Source organism: Pteropus vampyrus, unplaced genomic scaffold, assembly GCF_000151845.1.
Source record: "Pteropus vampyrus isolate Shadow unplaced genomic scaffold, Pvam_2.0 Scaffold4, whole genome shotgun sequence".
Classification (NCBI taxonomy): domain Eukaryota; kingdom Metazoa; phylum Chordata; class Mammalia; order Chiroptera; family Pteropodidae; genus Pteropus; species Pteropus vampyrus.
The window spans coordinates 5,601,118-5,621,857 of record NW_011888785.1 but is presented as its reverse complement, the minus strand read 5'-3'; the positions used below and the strand labels follow the sequence as shown (position 1 = coordinate 5,621,857).

At 31.5% G+C, this 20,740-nt stretch overlaps 1 protein-coding gene across 1 annotated transcript in view; it reads right to left on the bottom strand.

Moving 5' to 3' along the window:
* Window positions 1–20,740, bottom strand: part of DGKB (diacylglycerol kinase beta) — a 551,422-nt gene that overhangs the window by 370,810 nt on the left and 159,872 nt on the right. The window contains exons 13-15 of the mRNA XM_023532508.1: window positions 16,329–16,361; window positions 8,702–8,818; window positions 665–738 (exon numbers count right to left, since the gene is read on the bottom strand). Of these exons, the coding sequence (XP_023388276.1) occupies window positions 665–738; window positions 8,702–8,818; window positions 16,329–16,361 (224 nt within the window). The remainder of the gene's footprint in view (window positions 1–664; window positions 739–8,701; window positions 8,819–16,328; window positions 16,362–20,740) is intronic.

Genomic DNA, 20,740 nt, shown 5'->3' with positions numbered 1-20,740 from the left:
GGTCATATGGTAATTGTATTCTTAAATTTTTGAGGAACCTCCATACTGTTTTCCACAGTGGCTATACCAATTTACATTCCCACCAGCAGTGTACAAGGCTTCTTTCTTCTCCACAATTTCTCCAACACTTGTTATTACTTGTCTTGCTGATAATAGCCATTCTAACAGATCAGTGGAACAAAATTGAGAACCCAGAAATAAACCCACATATACATGGGCAAATAATTTTCCACAAAGGAGCCAAAAACATACAATGAAGAAAAAAAAGCCTTTTCGATAGATGGTGCTGGGAAAATTGAAAAACTACACGCAAAATAATGAAACTAGACGGTTAGAGAACCAATTTTCATTCAATAGTATTTATGGAGCAATGTTGTATGCAAAACTCTTTGATAGGTTTAGGAGTGATAAGTAGGGTGGAGAAAATTCAGATACCTGAGATATGATAATAAGAATATTTACAAAAGGTAATTTTTATATTAAAATTTCAACTATAAAAACAAGGAGAGATTATATCAAGATATAACATATAGACATTAGCATTATTTATTTCATATTAAAAATTTGTAAACCACAAGAAATGTTTTCAAATGTTTATACCATAGTTTTAGTTAATCTTTTTACATATTTATGACATAGAAAATAAACATGACTTAAAACATACCGGTCTCCTTGCTTCCCACCACTTTTGGGGTTTACAAAAACTAAAAGCGGATGAGTACCAGGAACAGGAGTGATCTAGGAGAAAAGTTGGACATTTAGACAAATTATTCACATTATATATGAAAAAGTCCTCTTTTATTTCTAGGTCATGAAATGCCAATTGGCAAATTCAAAAATATGGCTCTTTTATTCTGAAAGTGTGTGTGTGTGTGGTGGGGTGGGGGCGGTCAAAGAGGTAAGATCCAGCTCAATATAGGGCAGAGAGGAAGGCAGCTATGAGGAAAGAATAAGTTTGAACAACCATGAGATGTAAACAAAAGGTACAATTTACGGTACAGTGAATAAACCAGCCAGAATAAAACAGAATATAGAGGGGAAATATTAGAAAAAAAGAAAAGAATCAAATTACAGAGAGCCCTACTTTTAAAGAGGACGCAGACTTTAGAGCTTTGTGGCATGTGTGGAATCTGTCTTCCTAACCATTTGTAAATAAGGTAGCTTGAGGCCCATTTCAGCCTAAGAGTCCCTTTCTATATGATGTTTCCCCATTGTTTTCTTTTTCTGCTTAGAGAGTAGAGGACCAGTTAAACAAGTCTATTTCCTAAAAAGGAGTCCATTAAAGAGTGTGTCCTTACTATACACAATGCACTGCTTCCATCACTACCCATTTCTCAGTTGAACGAGAAAAAGTGCCTGTCCTAGGCGAGCTTATATTCCAGTGAAGAAACATGCAGTAAACAAATATACAGACAAACATATTTAGTAGTGAAACATTCCAGGACAAAAAATAAAACAGGTAAAGTGATAGCACTTTATTCGTGAAGGGCAAAGTTATTTGTGATAGGTTGATAAAGGAGAACTCTTATATTTTGCATAACTTCAACGTTGAGGTAACTTCTTTATAAAAGTATTCCTATTCTATATAAAATTTTCATCTAAATATAGTTTGACAAAACAATACTTTAATAACAAATACATGCAATTAATGAAGCTCTAAAAATTAAGTTGAAAATTTTTAAATCAATTTACTTTTTCAAAATAAATTCGAAATGTTCTTCATTGCTGTGTTATTCTCTCCTAGAAAGAAATACTAAATATTTAATAAGACAAATAAAAACAACCATGTTACCATATGATGTCCTTCCTATTTGTTTAAACAATGTAAGATCAAATATTCTACCAACACATTTCCCTCCAATTCTTAAGTGAACTGATATTTTTAAAAATGACTACAGGCATGGGGAAAATATTAACATCTTTTACATTAGCTATATGAGAAGGTTGTGCAAGATATTCTTCATTTTTCTACACTTATCCAACTCGTTCTCATTTACAATTTATCCTATCTGCCTCTATTTTACTTTCCTTTGAAAAAAGGACATAGGTTCTTTCTTCCTGATTTGTCTCTAATTCAGTTGGGAGATAAGATGAATGACCTGGATCTGCAGTTAACTTTCCAGTTCTCCCTGCACCAAATGTGCTCAACCAATTCACGTATAGAAGTACCTACTAGGTTAAGTCATTGCGCTGCTTGCTACATGTGCCCTTCTTCCCTATTAAAAGTTAAAATGAAGAAAAACGAAACACACCTTTATCTGAAGATTAGTTTTCAATTACCTTTATTTCTCATTCTATTATAAAATCAAATATAACTCGTAAAGTTTCCACACACACAAAAAGAAATGCCAACAGGTGTAGATTTTAGTTCATTTTCTCACTTAGTTTGAAGTCTTACTTTTTATTTTTAAATACAGGTGAGAATACCAAAGTAAATAAAGGTTTTTGAGCAAATCACTAAATCTGAACCTAAATACTCATTAGGATGATCTTCCCAAACACAACATCTAGTTTACCATTATATGAGATTATAGTAAATTTACACTGGGTACAATATTTGGAATTCATTTGTAAACATGTTTTGGAATGCTTTTCAGAAATATTTATTTATTGAAACATTTAAGTATCATTATTTATCAAATAAGGGTCAGTAGCATGAAATATAACAGTTATGTTCTAAGCACATTATCACAAACAAATGTCTCACTAGAACAGTCTGTAGAGGATCTCAAAGTACAAAAACTTTGATCTCAATTTTAGGGGTGAGTAACTGAGTAAATAGGTCAAAAAGATTAGAAAAATAGAAGATAATTTAGATGAAGGAAGAATTTAGAAGAATGATGATACTCTACGAGACAAAAGTCAAATAACCAAATGGAAATATAGGAATAATAAAATTAATTTTAATATCTTTCCCTCACATATCCCTAATTAGAAACTGGGCTTATAAAATAAGGATATATAAAAATAAAACATTAGAAACTTTAGATATTTATTTGTAAGTTTTTACAAGACACTGTGGAATAGTGCTCATTTGACAATGATGTTAACAGATAAAAAACCTGACCTAATGTAACCTACACTTAACAGGTGATACTTGATTAAACATTAGCACCACAAAGACTTGTGTTAAGGGATCATTTAATAGTGCTATACCAGAAATGTCAAGGTTCAAGGCAATTCTGGCATCTTTTTCAATGCTTGCTGAAAAAAATTTTAAAATTCTGCTCAACTTTGTTATTATAAAAAGAAGCACAATCCAGCAGAGTAAATTTAGTTTCCAGGAGACCAAAGGCTGAGTTCTTACATTTGAAAGCCAAAGACCTACAGTGCCGCATAGCCATTTTTATGTCCGAAAAGTTAAAAATAAACAACCACTGTGTTCACTAACAGTCCTGAAACAAGACACAGTATCTTAGTGACGGAGCATCTACTATTGTCACTTAATTTTCATACTCCTTGCCATCCTTAGTGAAAAAAACCCTGGCCAAGGGGTTGCTTTGTAAGATTGCACCCCACAATCTCAGTTGTGTCTTGGAAGCTGTTGCTACTGCTTGGAAAAAAAGAGCTTTTAAAAAGTTGTAATATTTGGTTTCTTGTCATGTAAGAATGCAAATAAATATATTAAGTAGAAAAAAAATGTTTTTTTTTCCCTGATGAGATATACATTGGAAGTTGCTATGAACTGAATTGTGTCCCCCCAAATTCACATGTTGAAGCCCTACAACCATACTCCCCTTGTAAAGTTAAATGAGGTCATGAGAGTGGGAGCCTCATGATCGCATTAATACCCTTATAAGAACAAGATCTATCTCTCTCTCAAACTTTTCCTCCCCCTCTCTCCCTCCCTAACTTCCTCTCTCTCTCTGTGCACACACGAAAACAAGGTCATGTGAATACACAGAGAGATGGTTGCCACCTACAGACCAAGAGAAGAGATCTCAGGATGTAACCTACCTTGTCAACACCTTGATCTTGAAATTTCCAGCCTCTAGAACTGTTAGAAATAAATGTCTGTTTTAGCCACCCAGTCTCCAGTAACTTATTATAGCAGTCCAAGCTGATTAATACAAAAGTGTCCTACAGAAACTCAAGATATGCTCCTTGAAATAGAAGAATGAGAGTCATTCTCCTCTGGATGCCAGCATGGAATTTGACAACATGACAGCATCAATCTTTGATCATAAGGTGACCTTGAAGTTGCTACAGATAGAGGATGGGAAAGATAGTACCATTCCTAAGGAAAACATGGAGCTGTCCTTATTAGTGCTACTTCTGGACTTCGTATACATGAGAGACACAATTATGGCTCTCTTGTCTGAACTACGGCTATGTTTTATTTGTTCCTTGTTTTTGTTTTTTCCCTGTTAAACTCTGAAGAAACTAATAATAACTGATGTGAAAGACAAGATGCATAAAGAAAAAGATTTAGATACAAATGAAACCTGGCATAGAAACCTTATTCTTCATTAAATTTGTTAATGAAGTCCCTGAGTAAAGAACAGAAACGATATCAAAATCCATAAATAGTTTCTATATTTCATTTCATATTATGTTATTCTTATTATTGAACATGGGCATAATCATAATCAGTCAATTCTTTTATAACTTAATAGTTTGAGATAAGAAAAAGATATAGAAATTATTTGATGTAATATTTCAATTTGTTAATTCAATCTATTTGATTCCAGATCTGTTTTTAAGAGAGGCCTAATGCGGGTAAGAAATTAATAGAAGTCAAAATTTAGTCTAAGGGAGCTAATTTGTATTATAATGCAAATCATATATACTTAAAGGAATTTAAGTAGATTATGAAAGTATCTTATAAAAATCTTTTAACTAAAAGTGATATTTTTATTTTTATACTTTAAAATAATTTCAAATTTACAGAAAAATCTGCAAACACTGTACAAACTTTTTTTACTAAATCATTTCAAAGTAAGTTGCTAAAATTATACTTCATTCCTTCTATTTACTTTAAGATTGCCTACACAAAAAACACATTCTCCTATATAAATACAACACAACTGTCAAAATCAGGATGTTATGATTCTGGACTAGCTTCTTTTGTTATGAAAGATATTATTGAGACAATTGGTAAAACTTGAATGGAATTTGTGAATCGAGATAGAACTAATGTTTCAATTTTATACACAAGGTCACTAATTCTCTTTTGAACTGCATCTAATATGGTCTTTAACATGGCAACATTTTTATTTTTTACATTCATACAATAATTCTGAAATTCATTTACTTACAGAAAAGGACAATTTCATACAGTAAATATTAAAGCACATGATTTTAGAGTCAGAATAATTTGGGATCTCAGTTCAACTACCCTTCTCTCTATATACTTTCTTCCTTAGTGATCTCATTTTATATGACAGTTTTAAGTTTCATCAATATGCCTTTCACTTCCAAAATCTTATCCATCCTCCCTCCTAAATTCTAGATTCACATATGTCTTGCTACTTGACATCTCTATTTGGATGTTTAACAGAATAAGAAATTTCTCTCCAAACCTTATCCATCTCTACCCTTCTCCATCTCAGTCAGTGACAACTCCATCATTTTAGCTGCATGGGCCACACATCTTTGAGATGTCCCTGACTCCTCACTTCTAATCTAGACATCTTACCTATAATTATAGGCAACCCCAACTCTCTGCCATGATATTTCATGTCTTACTCAGTTCTATTTTTTCCTCATCATTTATAATCTAGCCCATTATTTGTATAGAGACAGGGACTTAATTTAAAGGTTGTTGTAATAGTCAAAGTATAGATTTAAAATTTTGGACTTAGATAATTAAAATCACAATGAATGGTTGACTATGAAATTATGAACAGACTTAAGGATTTCAAAGTATGCAAAAGACACACACACACACACACACACACACACACCATCAATCAAAGGGAATTAATTTTATACACATACTATATAGATGTATATAGTGCATATATGATGTAGTTTAGTTTTGGTGATTATGAGATACTGCAAATAAGAAAGACAAAGGTATAGGGAGAAGTAGTTGTGGTAGAGATAACACTGGTTTAGTTTTAGTTATTTCAGTATAAAAGTATAATAGTTTTTTTCTTCTGTTAAAAATATTACAAAGTAGAATTTTTGGTTATCAAGTAACCCTTTTATTTACAAAGTTTTCTCAAAGAATAATTAGGGACAAAGTAACTTTAGTTTAACACAGTTTAAGTGATTGCTTTGTTTTTCTTCTTATTCGTTAACATGTGAATATTCATCCATATTTTTACATCTCCTGCATGTTAAGAAATTATAGTTTCAATTACATCTGATCATATGTATTAAGTGTAAACCTACGGTGCGAGCAATGACAAAGACAGAGTGCTTAACCACCTCTATTTGAAGTCCCTTAGGACTCGGGTTAATTAATGAGACTCATCCTAAGGTTATACATGATCTATTACTTCCTCTAATTAGAAATAATAATCCTGATCATTATGCTGGTTAGCTGGAAAGAAGTAAGATGAATGTGCTTAACTATGATTAATAGTCTTCTTTAAGCAGTGTAGATCTCTTCTGTCACTGAGTTATATGCAAACTGGGCTGCATCTCAATGCTTTTTTATGATATATATTTTTTAAAACACAAAAATCAATTTTCTGGTAGATTGTTTTGCCTTTTCTAATAAAGAACACTTTTATTATTCTAAAATAGATTACCACAACAAAAAAATTGCTTATATTTCCATTTTGCATGAAATAGCTATCCTAGAATTTAGTCTTATACCTTTTCTTGGTATTTTATCCAAAATTCTTTGAATACCTATGTGTATCATATTTACTCCATTCTGTGCACGTGTGATTTTTATTTCAAAATCTGCAACAATATAAAAATATGAGGAAGAACACGGTGGTCAGAAATTTCACATTTATATACCTGTTAAAATTTGTTAACCAGCGAGATGGGTATCTTAGAAGTAAAACACATAAACTCTGAGTCAGATGATCCTCATCCAAACCTTGGCTTTACCAATGACTGTGAGGCCCTGAAAATAATTTACTTCCAAACACCAATATGTTTATTGTGAAAATACTGATTAATAAGAATGATATCTATCATACATTTATTGAGAAAATTAAGAACTAATAATTATCTTTTGTTTTAGAGGGAATCCATTTAATATGCATAAAATATTACCATAGTGCTTAACATATATTGTTTAACAAATGATGCATGTTTTCCTTCCATGTTGAGAAGAGCCCTAGCCAATTGTGAAATGTACTTGAACTTTAAAATTAGGTTTCTCTTTCATTATTTTCATTTTAGAAACCCAGTGACTAAAGATTTAAACTAATCAATATTTTCAATTGACATATTAAATTTACAAATGATTTTTTTTCACTAAAAATGTCATAGGATCACTTAATTAAATTTTTTGCTATCAAAAATGTGATTACATTTTCTATTTGGGACTTCGAATGAGATTGCTAAACATGGAAATATGATTTCCAAAAAAGTGAAGATCCTGATTTCTTCTTTTGATAATTAACTTTTATACTCTCTATGCAATGTAATAATTTTATCATTCATAATTCCCTCTTTTTATATTTAAGTAATTCATAATAGATTTTCTATTCATAATGTATTCTTTAGATCAAAACAAAGTAGTAACCTGGTTTTAATATTTAAGCTGTTATTAAATTTTCAATGAGATACTCAAAACAATGAAGAAGCTAGCATTTAGGCTACTGTGTGCTCTGAACTGTGTTCTCAAATTAAAGAATGTAAAGACATAATTCACAGAAAAAATAATTGATGATAAAGGAAGACACAAAATCATGTTATTGAATGAAAGTGTGTGACATTATATATCTTCGTGTGGTAAATCGTAAGTTTTCCTGGAGAACATGAAACTTGAAGCATACTTTTAAGAAAAGAAACTGAAAACTGGAAGAGAGAAACACATAGGTAGGAAAATAAGAAAATGAACTTCACAGTCTCATAAAGTATGCCTTCATTGATAGTTTTTATGTTGGAGTGAGAAACAGAGTTAAATAAATAAAACACATTTAATCTGTAAGAGATTTTAAAACACAGAAGGAAATATAATTTGTTCTTAATGTCAGAAACCTTAGGGGTAATTCAGAGGATTTTAAAGCACTACAAACATGATTTTGAGCTGCCTATTTTCACTTAAACTAGAAATAGATATGGTGATTTTAATTTTGACTTAAATTTTGAAAGACATAAATAAAATGTATTCAGTTCATTATTTTTATTATATAATTAGAAATAAAAGTATCCACATAGGTAGAGTACATTTTATTCTTTCCTAAAGACATGTTTTGCCACCAAAATGACTCTTCCAAATATATATAATAATATATTTGGACAAAATATACTTGTAAATAAATAATATATACATATATAATAAATGTGTATATTTAGTAATAATTTGCAGAAACCAGATTGAGAAATCTCTTACCAATCTGAGTTGAAATGGACATTAACGTCATAAACGATTAAACTAATCAGAATATCACTCTGTTAATCAACCATAAAAGTGACACTTGATAAATTAATAAAGATTTTTCTGAAGTCATCTATTGAGCTAATCTGCACATTAAATAAATAGGTCGATATCTTGACAACTGCCTCTTTAAGAGCACAGAAGTGACAAATAGAAGAATTACTAAAATTTGGATTTTAAAAACCGCACCTGCAGGCCTTGTCCTTCCACAGTAACAGAGTTGGCTCTTTGCATTTTGTTCTTGTCAGTCACTTTGTTGGGCTGCTGGGAAGCACTTTTTTCCTTTTTCACTGTTGCCTGTCTTTCCTGTAAGGAAAAAAAATACCTTTTATAAAATTATTGAATTATTTTACTGAAAGGGGAAACATATAGAAGAATTTCATGGCTACAGACTTGGTACCAAATTCCTAGTGAATAATACGAAATCTGTTGCTTTCAAATGGGTCAATGTATATGATAAATGCATGATCAATGTATCAGTTAAAGAAAGGATGGGAAAAGAATCCAAACTGTATTATCTCTACGTGCCCAACTGTGACTCTGTCAAAAGTCATTAAGGTGCACTAAAGCTAATTTTATTAAAACAATGGTAAAGATAAATATAGGATCATAAATTAAAATATTTAGTACTAAGCACTAGAAATAATGCTTATAAATACATCCAATATTGAAGACGAATTCATGATGGACTTTTAAGCTATTATTAAATCAAGGATCACATAAACCTTAAAACTCACAATCCATTGCAGCTAACTCCTTTGTTTACCGTAATGGAAAACATTTCTCGTATTTGTCTGCTCCGTTTCTATTTCTTCTCCTCTCATGCTCTTCACCCAACCCAATAAATATTTATCATCATTAATTCACCAAATCACCAAATTCACCAAATCAGTTTTTATTAAAACTACCTGTGACTTTCTCATTGCAACACCTGTTGGTCAGTTTTCATTTTCTTAAGTTCTAAGCAGCAATGAACAGAATTAGTGTCTTCTCGCCTCTTGGAAACGTACCTCATTGGGCTTCCAGGATATTTCTTTCTCTTCACTCTCTTCTTACTTAACTGCTACCTCATGGTCCCCTTCATTGGTTCCTTCTCCAATTTTAAAGTCCTAAACACTTAATCTCTCCCTTGAAAATCTCTTCACCATCTATATTCACTCCCTAGGTAACTTCATTTAAACCAAGGCTTCAAATTTAAATTATTTAATGCAATTTCTAAATTTATATTTTTTGTTCAGATTTCTCCATTGTACCTTAACTCCTATACACAAATGCCCTTTCCATCTCTCTACATGAGTATCTAAAATACATATCAATCTTAAAAGGGTCCAAAACTAATTTTTTTCTGCCTACTCCCATAGAAAATAAATCCCTAACCAAACATTAATTACTCACCACCTCCTTCATTACATGGCTTAAGCCACTATGTTATTTGCCTGAATTATTATAACCATCACCAAACAGCTCAACCTGATTTCATCTTTGTCTCTCTACAGTTAATTCTCTGTACAACAGCCATGGTCATCCCTGTCATCTCACTCCATTGACTCCCCACTACTCATTGTTTCTTGATCACAACAATCATGCACTTAATTCAGGCTGTTGCAATCACTCTGCATTGTACTAGAAAGCTCTTTATATATTTTTTGGGCTTGCTCCTTATTTATTTCAAGGTTCTGGTCAAACCTTAGGCTTCTCTATTCTCTTTAGTCTCCTTTTGTAAGTTCATAATTTATTACATGACATGTTCACTACTTAATTTGTTCTTCCTCCACTTTAATCAAAGCTACATACGAGTAAAGACTTTGTTCTATTGTTCTATATCAGATCCTAGGTCAGTGCCTGACAAAAGTCAAGATAAGTGAATGGAGAAATATATGAATCTTAACATTAAAATTTTTTTTTTTAAACTGCCTTAAGCATTATGTTGAGTAAGAATCTTGAGTCATGCTTAGGCTTGGTGTGAAAGATTGTTCTGATCAATTAGCAATGTCTTCAATGTGTGCTTAAATGCTTGAGTGCTACTTTACTATCACTTATCCAAGTATATATTTTCTGATATTTATGTTTGCTTTTTAGAGTATCACTTCAATTTCTGTAATTTAGTAAATATTTTTTATTGGACTTGTAAAACTTTTTTTTAAATATATGAAAAATAGATGAATCAAAAACGTCTTGGACTGAAATAAATGGTAATCGGGATAGTAAAAAAGTGAAATTTTGCAATTTCATGATGCAAAACACTATAGATATTTATTTGTTTGGCTGAAAATGTATGATACAATAGGATTCCTGAAATTAAAATTCTTTGGAAAATAATATGCTTACATATAAGCATAATTTCTGGCAAAAATATTGACATTTTAAAAAATAGATCATTCTTTCTAAGCTTGTAAATTATGATTTTGTCCACAAATAGTTAAGAGTATTATGCAAAGAAAGGATGAATTACAGGATGAGATTTGGAGTCAAAAAGCCTGAACTGAACCCCATCTCTGATAGTTAAATATTATGTAACCTTATAGAACTCTTATTCAAATAGAAATAGCAATATCTATTTCTCAGAGTGTGAAAGGTTTAGTAGAAAATTTTTAAAGTTCTAACATTGTGTCTGCATTAGAATATGTGCTCAATAAATGAAATTTATTATGAATAATGTAAAATAGGTGTGGTTTTCCCATCTGGGTGATCATTAATGTTACCATTATGCATAGTGTCTATCATATTTCTAAAAGAGAAAGTGTGTGTATGTGTGTACGTACACTCTAGTGTGTATATATACATATTTCACATTATGTTACATTAGGCATATGTTTAAAGAAGTAAAGCTCAATTTTTACGTTTAGTGTTAAAAGTTCAAAACTGCTATATTGTTGGTGAATATGGGAATAACTTCTTTTTAGGTTCTTGCATGCAGGTAAATAAAACATGATAAAATTTTATAAAAATCTATAACGTGAAAGACATACCTTACCTTATATATCTTATATTCTACTATACCTTAAATACCTTATATTCTGCCATATAATCCAGCAATTGTTATTTAGCATTTAATTCCTAAAATGCTTAGGTTATAAGAATTAAATAAAACTTAAGTTGGTCAGTCACATTGGAACTAGGTATTTGACCAGATTATTAATATACATAATTCTGGAAAATTAAGATGTAAGTATGTGTCTGTAAAGAGTTACTATATCATCTATTAATGTTATTTGTTAGCTATGTATGTAGCTAGGGAGATTTCTGTGTGCTAAGAATCTCCAACTAACGGATAGCAGTTGATTAAGTGGCTTCATGTCTCTCCAGGAAGTCATTTCTCTGAGTAAATTGTGGTATAGACTGAACAAATGCTTTATGGTAACAACTGTAAAATATATAAACAAATTTTAAAGCCCTAAATTGAGTTTTCAATTGATAATATTATATAATATACATATTTTTTATAATCTACAATTATAAGAGGTATATAAAAAGTTAATAAAAATCCTCAGGTATCATCTATATGAGAATTTTATTATATAATCTAGGCGATACTAATATGGTAAACATTTGTTTACACATACGCACACACATGCTCACACACACACTAAGAAAACCATTGGTTTCTTTGTTTGAGGTAAATATGCTTAGTGGGTGGAATTTGTAGAATTAATCAAGCTTAAAATTTTACAATAGGAGAGACTCATAGCCATATAATTTTTCCCAGGATTTTCTTTTTATTAAACTCATTTGTTTTATGTTTATTTCCAAATTTTATAGACGTCTCTCTGAGATGTTCGCTGTATTTTATTTAAACAGCATAAGCTAATAGGAGGGTAGTTGGATAATTTTTCCTATTTCCATGAGTAAAACTTCTGCTTCTTCCCTATTTTATATGAGGGACAGAAATGTGGAAACAATTGCATCTTTGAAAATTTGCTGTCCACAAAAATTTCACTAGCCTGTTTTGGGGTTAATTAACCCTGACTGTCAGCTCTGTTATGATAATTGACTTACTCCTAATGTTGAAGTTATTGAAAAGTTTCAGGAAGAGCTCACCAACTTTATTTTGTATCATTATTCAGGACAAAATTGCTCTCTGATAAGAGGGAGTAGTATTCATCACTTTACCTTCAGTTCTCTTTTTTCAGTTTTGGGGCTCTAAATCACAAAATAAATTTGTTATAATTAAGACAAATTTTGTTCTGCCAGAAAAATTATCGCAGATATAAAGAGTTGGAAAATTATTGATTTAATCAATAGAAATTATTCAAACACTGAAAAGAGCTACTCTAACCAAAAAAAGTCATAAAAGAATATAGAACATATAACTACAAAATACAAAATAGTTATTGACATTTCAGCATTTTCAAATATCAACCATTTGTGTTTGCTATGCAGACATTTTAAATATAGAATTCAATGATTTGTGATCCTTAGACTTTACAAGTAGCACAACAGATCTTAACTGGGGGATACATTGTATTAGAATTCCAAAAGAATAATCACCATAATATACGCAGAAGAAAAGCTGAAAAGACCATTCGCAGAAAACAGAAAGATGAAATAAATGAAATAAAAAGACTTCACTTTAAATCTGTGTTCTAAAAAAATCTTTTTTTATATCATGCTGATTCTCAGGGTATTTATTAGTATTTGTATTCGGCTGCAAACTGCTTTCACAAAAAGGATGTTTACTGCAATACTAAAGCCGACTGTTATCGATCACTCACAAACTGCAAGCCGCAAGGGATGATTACCTCAAGCACAGAGTTTTCTTCTTTTTGTCCAATCTCAGCATGAGAGACAGGCAACAGCAAAGCACCTTCATTGGTACAAAGCCACAATGAGGGGGAGGGGGATGCTCTGCTGCCAACAGCATCCTTCAAAGGAATCCTGGAACTTGCTTTCTCTGTTATTGCACCACTTGCCTGAATGGAGACTTAGATCTTTCTGCCACTAGAGCTAGGCCACAAGAATTTACCAGAAACTCTAGAATTTTAACCCAAGGTAACACTTGGATATTCATAACATAAAAGATCTCCCTGAAGCAGAAGTGTCACCATATTCATTGGGGCTTATAAGGGTTACGAGCTCTGCGAAACCAACTTACTGACATATGCAAAGCTGTACTTTTAATTATTGTGACCTTACTGTGGGATTTGAACATTCTCTGTCCAGAGAAACTAATTTATTTCAAAAATTGCAAAGGCTCTAAATTCCTGGGCAAGTTATTTATTATCTCTAAGCCACAATTTAATTTACATATATAATGAGAATATTCACCTGATGATAAACTGAGAAAATGTGAAGTACTGTTACAAAATTCAGTCAGTAAATGGTAGTAATTTTTAAAATACAAAAACTGTTATATTTTATCATTAAATTTAACACGGATATGCTGCTTAGATTTTAGTAGTTGAAAATGGTTGCCGTGAAGGTTTATGCCAAAATCCTATGGCTGTTTACAAACAAATGGTAGTGCCATTATAAAATTACGTGTGTGTGCATGTACCTCAACTTCACTTAACTCTCCACTCCCTTTGTAAACCATACTAATTGATGGCCATGGTTAAAAGCAAGGAGGCAGCTCTCTTATATGTGCACGTTTATCATCTCTATCAGTTAAATAATCAACATACTGATTTCTGTATAATCCCCAGTCTGTTTATGCCAGTTCCAAGTAGTATTTATCCTGTTAGTTTTACTGTGTAACTTAATTATTACTCAAGCCATCGAATTGTGTGTATAAAATAAGTTGTTTCTATGAAAAATAACTTTCATGCTTTGGAAAAACACAATATAAGATATATGTGTGTGTGTGTGTGTGTGTGTGTGTGTGTGTGTGTAGGAAGATTGGTCAAGTTGGGTTTGAATACAATGACTGTAAAAATATGAAGAATTAATAATAAAATTTGAGGGTATTTTAAACTAATTGCTTCACAGATATCTTTGGGTTTTTGTTATACTTCAAAACAACTGAAAGTCATTGGAAATAATTGCTTTCATGAATATACAAATATCTTTAGGCAAATAGGAATGCCTTTGTTTTACTTTAAAGCAGTTGATAATTGAAACATCATGGTGGTCAGACCTTGATATATTCAAGAAAGACTATCTGCCATTTCCAAATAGTAGCATCATCCACAAAGACTATCTGCCATTTCCAAATAGTAGCATCCTATCAAAAGTGTAGCCAATTAATACATATTTACGTATTTTAAGTAAAATATTTAAGATATGTATATTACCCTTCTGTAAGTTTCCTTACATACTTTATCCACATTTTCAGTTAACCAAAAAGCTATCGTTACTGATGGTGGAATATTAGGTTTCTTGTCTTGTGCGTGTGTGTGCATGTGTGTGCTAGTGTGTGTATGTGTTCACACACTCACTCATTTATATATCTACACATGGGATTAAGAAAACTTTTGGAATAATATAGTTTAAATAAACTTACATAACGACTTTGGAGAATGGTGAAAATTTTAAGTTAATGTAAACTAATACACGTTGCAAGAAAAAAAAAGCAGTATGTGAAAACTTTTAAAAATTTTATAGCAAAAAAATTAACATATAAAAAAGCCTATAATGAAAACAGCGATTTTGGTCCATTTATTCATTCTATATGATATAAATTATATGGTTCAATATGGGAAATATTTGGAGAATAACAAATCTAAAGAAAAACTTTAAATCTTAAATATAGTGCCTATATTCACTTGATGGGCTGTGGTAGGGACAAAAATAAATTCAAGTACCTGAACTTATAAAATGAATTCTTTTACAGTTAAATAGTTAGACTAAATGATACACTTTCTTAATACCTTTGTCACTTGAGTGTATAATTTCACATCTCTATTTTATAATAATTGTGATAATGGTATCAACTGACCTAAAGAATATAAACACAGTTTAATATTTCTCTTAGATTAGAAACATTCTATTTCAAGCATATCTCCAAGTATATTTTCAAGTAAAGGCCTTGTAACAAAAGGAAATTTTTTAAAGATTTAATGAGGTAGTCTATACTGATTAGAAAATGTCTTATGGGGGGAGTGTATTTTTTGTGCAATTGTTGCATTCTTTTGTTCAATTAGGTTATCACTTAAATAAATTCATACTGACCTATTATAAATCATATTTTCCCCAAGAAGCAGATTCCAATTATAATTTTAAGAAAACAATGCCATTTGAGCAGATGCTTTAGAGATAATAATAATTAAATAAGATATTGTCACAGAACAAAGTGGAAGCTTTGATTCATTAATGCAAAGTTAAAGCTAATGCTTTATTGAAAATAAATGTTGTGGCAATGCCTACATTTATTTTCAAAATAAGTCATTTATTCTGTGACTATATTTTTCAAATGGCTTTTTATACAATATCATATGCTAAATGATTAATGCAATATACCCTTTTTAAAGTGATGGGCATTTCAAAGGGAGCAAGAATTTCTCAAAGTACTAACATTGAAAGCTACATTTTAGTGGCTCAAAAGATTGAATTGTTTGGGGTATCTAAAAGGTATTTATATTTTAACTGACAAATAAGAATGATACTATTCTTATATGCTGGTCAAAACTCTTTGCAAAATAAGCTTTATTTTTCTCTCTATACTTTGTTTCACATAACTTCTTGTTTGTCACAAATACAAACTGGAAATGCTTCAAATCTATCCTATCATGAAACTATAAAGATCCCCAGAATATGAGAAAAATAAAAAATAAAACAAACAACATTAAGTCACTGAGACAATGCAAAATGTCCTTTATAATAACATAAGACATATAATGACCTATAATTGCAAGTCTGAAAACCTTTTTTGCTTACGCACCTCAGGGACTGAAACTCCTGAAGTGGGCAGAGTCTGTTGAAAAAGAGAAGTTCATATTAAAGCTGAAAAAAATAGTCAAACTGAAAATGAATATCAAAGAAGTTTCTTATACTCTGTGAAATAAATGAATAAACATCAAATGTATTTTCTTGTCATAATTTTTCTGCTTACTTACATTAAATAAGTGAACATCTTTTTACAAAATAAGGAATGCAGAGTGGGTTAGTTTGTGGAGTTACTTATCCAAAGTACAATTTCATCCACCCAAAGTAGACTGATTTACATCTTAGGCCAGCTTCACAGACCTCTCTACAACAATGACAATGTATTACATTTATATTTTGGACTAAGAACTCATCTCCAAGTTCTATTATCTTTCAATCTAAAAGATATCTAAACAATATCTAAACAATTTCTACTAATTGCTGAAGTTGCCTGTTTTTCCAGCTCATTTTTCTCATTTTCCAGTTCAACTCTCATTCCTTCCTAAAAATAGTGTCTTTTTGATGTAGATATACCTTATGGTGTTGTTTTTATTTTGCAATTCTCTGGAAATAAGAAAAAATGCATTGTAAAAAATAAAAATATAATTAAGATTTTATTTGAAAGTAACTTAAAAGTTAAGGTTAAATATACTGAGGCTGGTCTTCATGACAGTGTATCTTCAATTATTCATCAGGCCTACTTTTCTGACTCATATCAGAAAGGTTGTCTTCTGGCAAGAAAGAGAAAAGTTTACCGAATTAGAAAAGCCTTGTTCCTACAGGAACTAAAACACATTTGGAAGAATTTCTGACTCTCATAATACTAGATAAAGGTTTTTTGTAGTGGGGGTGGAGGAGAGTAGGAAAGTTGGATGGGAAGCTAGGAGTTCTTAGACATTTGTGTGTCTCTGAAAAGTGGGGAGCAGAGAGTATATGCCAGTTTCCTCCCCAGGACCAACTAACTATGTGAGGGGAACTCTGGGTAGATCCTCAAGATGGGTCTGAAAAAATCTGAGAGCTCAGATAATATCTTATATCCTTACCAATTAGAACCTGAGGAAGGCAGCAAGAACCAAAGGAATAAATAGCAACTTTTGAAGTAAATGAGCCCTCACATGGATTAACAGCTGCTCAGTATGGAGATGAACAAGAAGGATCCAATGTACCCAAAAGTGGAACAGAGGATAAAAGGGGTCTAGGACCATTACAGAGATCATTAAGGTGCGCAGGAATTCAACTTTGTTTATAAGATGTTTCTATAATATAAGTAAAAGAAATACCACAGCTGCGAATTTTTAGTCAAAAGAAGTAACAAAATCTTGGAGGATGAACTTGGATTAACTACTCCACAAACAAAAGAATCCAGTGGAAGTAATTGCTGTTTTTTCTCAGATGTATTGATAAGAGATTTAGTAGAATTTTCATTCAAAGCGTCCTGATTTCAGTAATATTCCTTACTTCTTGAGTCCCAGTCAGTCTAAGTACAACTAGGGCAATAGGTGGTGAAGGAAATGTTTATGCTAGTTTCATTTGGGCCAGTTTAAGGCTTTTTGTCAGTGTACTATTTTTCTTTCTCAGCTCTTGGTTGAAGCTTAGAGCTAAATAAACATTTCTAAGACATGGTTGTAGTTTTTCCACCTTATTATAATATATAAATATTTGTTCTCCTTCAAATCCAGATTAAGTGCCTTATCCGAGAATTTCTTATCATATCTTATGCTGTGGACCCAGAAGAGTCCAAGAGACTCTCAAGCAATCAAACTAAGATGTCTATCAAGTAGCCTCCAAGGTGAGAGTCACAGATGCCTTATACCTTGAGAAGTTTATATTCGTTGTACATATGTCTGCACAGAAGAGGCAATGAAAAGTCAAGTAAATTGATTATAGTCATCAAATGGTTCAGTATAACAAACTAGGGCAATGCAAGTATCTCAAATAGATCTTGTCTACCCACCTCTACCATCAAAAGCAAGCAAACAAAAACTATAAAAGACATTTTTAAGATAATTGTGGACATTTAAATATAAATAGGATGATAACTGATATTATGGAATTGTTGTTAATATTCTTAAGTGTAATAATTTTATTTTAATTGTATAGAAAACGAGGCTGGTCTTCATGACAGTGTATCTTCAATTATTCATCAGGCCTACTTTTCTGACTCATATCAGAAAGGTTGTCTTCTGGCAAGAAAGAGAAAAGTTTACCGAATTAGAAAAGCCTTGTTCCTACAGGAACTAAAACACATTTGGAAGAATTTCTGACTCTCATAATACTAGATAAAGGTTTTTTGTAGTGGGGGTGGAGGAGAGTAGGAAAGTTGGATGGGAAGCTAGGAGTTCTTAGACATTTGTGTGTCTCTGAAAAGTGGGGAGCTCAGATAATATCTTATATCCTTACCAATTAGAACCTGAGGAAGGCAGCAAGAACCAAAGGAATAAATAGCAACTTTTGAAGTAAATGAGCCCTCAATGGATTTACAGCTGCTCAGTATGGAGATGAACAAGAAGGATCCAATGTACCCAAAAGTGGAACAGAGGATAAAAGGGGTCTAGGACCATTACAGAGATCATTAAGGTGCCCAGGAATTCAACTTTGTTTATAAGATGTTTCTATAATATAAGTAAAAGAAATACCACAGCTGTGAATTTTTAGTCAAAAGAAGTAACAAAATCTTGGAGGATGAACTTGGATTAACTACTCCACAAACAAAAGAATCCAGTGGAAGTAATTGCTGTTTTTTCTCAGATGTATTGATAAGAGATTTAGTAGAATTTTCATTCAAAGCGTTCTGATTTCAGTAATATTCCTTACTTCTTGAGTCCCAGTCAGTCTAAGTACAACTAGGGCAATAGGTGGTGAAGGAAATGTTTATGCTAGTTTCATTTGGGCCAGTTTAAGGCTTTTTGTCAGTGTACTATTTTTCTTTCTCAGCTCTTGGTTGAAGCTTAGAGCTAAATAAACATTTCTAAGACATGGTTGTAGTTTTTCCACCTTATTATAATATATAAATATTTGTTCTCCTTCAAATCCAGATTAAGTGCCTTATCCGAGAATTTCTTATCATATCTCATGCTGTGGACCCAGAAGAGTCCAAGAGACTCTCAAGCAATCAAACTAAGATGTCTATCAAGTAGCCTCCAAGGTGAGAGTCACAGATGCCTTATACCTTGAGAAGTTTATATTCGTTGTACATATGTCTGCACAGAAGAGGCAATGAAAAGTCAAGTAAATTGATTATAGTCATCAAATGGTTCAGTATAACAAACTAGGGCAATGCAAGTATCTCAAATAGATCTTGTCTACCCACCTCTACCATCAAAAGCAAGCAAACAAAAACTATAAAAGACATTTTTAAGATAATTGTGGACATTTAAATATAAATAGGATGATAACTGATATTATGGAATTGTTGTTAATATTCTTAAGTGTAATAATTTTATTTTAATTGTATAGAAAACTATCCTTAATCTTAGATGATGCCTGCTGAAGTATTTAGAGATTTGGTGTCATACTATCTACAATTTACTTTTAAAAGATTCAACTTAATAAAGTATATATTATGAGTATATTGTTATAAATATGTATATACATGCATACATGGTCACATATATAAAGAACAATGGTAAAATAATAACAATTGTTAAATATAGGTTGCGGATTAATAAATTCATGTGACCCGAGACCACAAAGCAAAGATTATGCCAAGCTGGATAATAAAAATCCCATTTTAAAAGGCAATGTGAGATGAAATTGAACCCTGGCTGCCACTTTGCTGCAACATATATAGAGAATTGGTGATTTATAGATATTCATGTTAACAGGTGTCTTCCTTCTTAGGGTAGTAGAGATATGAGTTATCTACTCAGAGCAAATAAGGCCAGCAGAGAGGTAGTGAGATGAAGAAAGTAAGGAAAGAGAAAAGACTTTGTCACTACTTCTTTGAAAATGAGAAAGCAGTTGACCAAGGATGAGTAACAAGCAAAACCGAGGGCTCAGATGGGCTAGAAGTCATAAATATGTAAGACAGAAAGACACTAGCTCTGAGAATTTTCTCTAGCAACACCCAGAGAGACATCTGAGAGCAACTCTAGAAATTCACTTCAAGAATAACTGTGATGAAACAACCTGTGTCTGAACGAACTTATAATCAAGATATGTAGGCAGTGTATATTAAATTAACACGCTCATCAGTATCTCATCCTTGAGTTACAAGAAAAAAAAAACATGGTATCTAGGTAAATAAAAAGGAAGCAACTTGTTAGAAAACAAATTCAAATATTATATTACTTCAATTTTACTTTTTTGTGTATAATTTTTAAATATCAGGGATGAGCAGAGTAAATGTTTTAGTTTTTTTACAATTATCATGAGTGTATAACTCTAAATGTAATATATTTTTAATGAGAATTAATACAGGAACTGTAT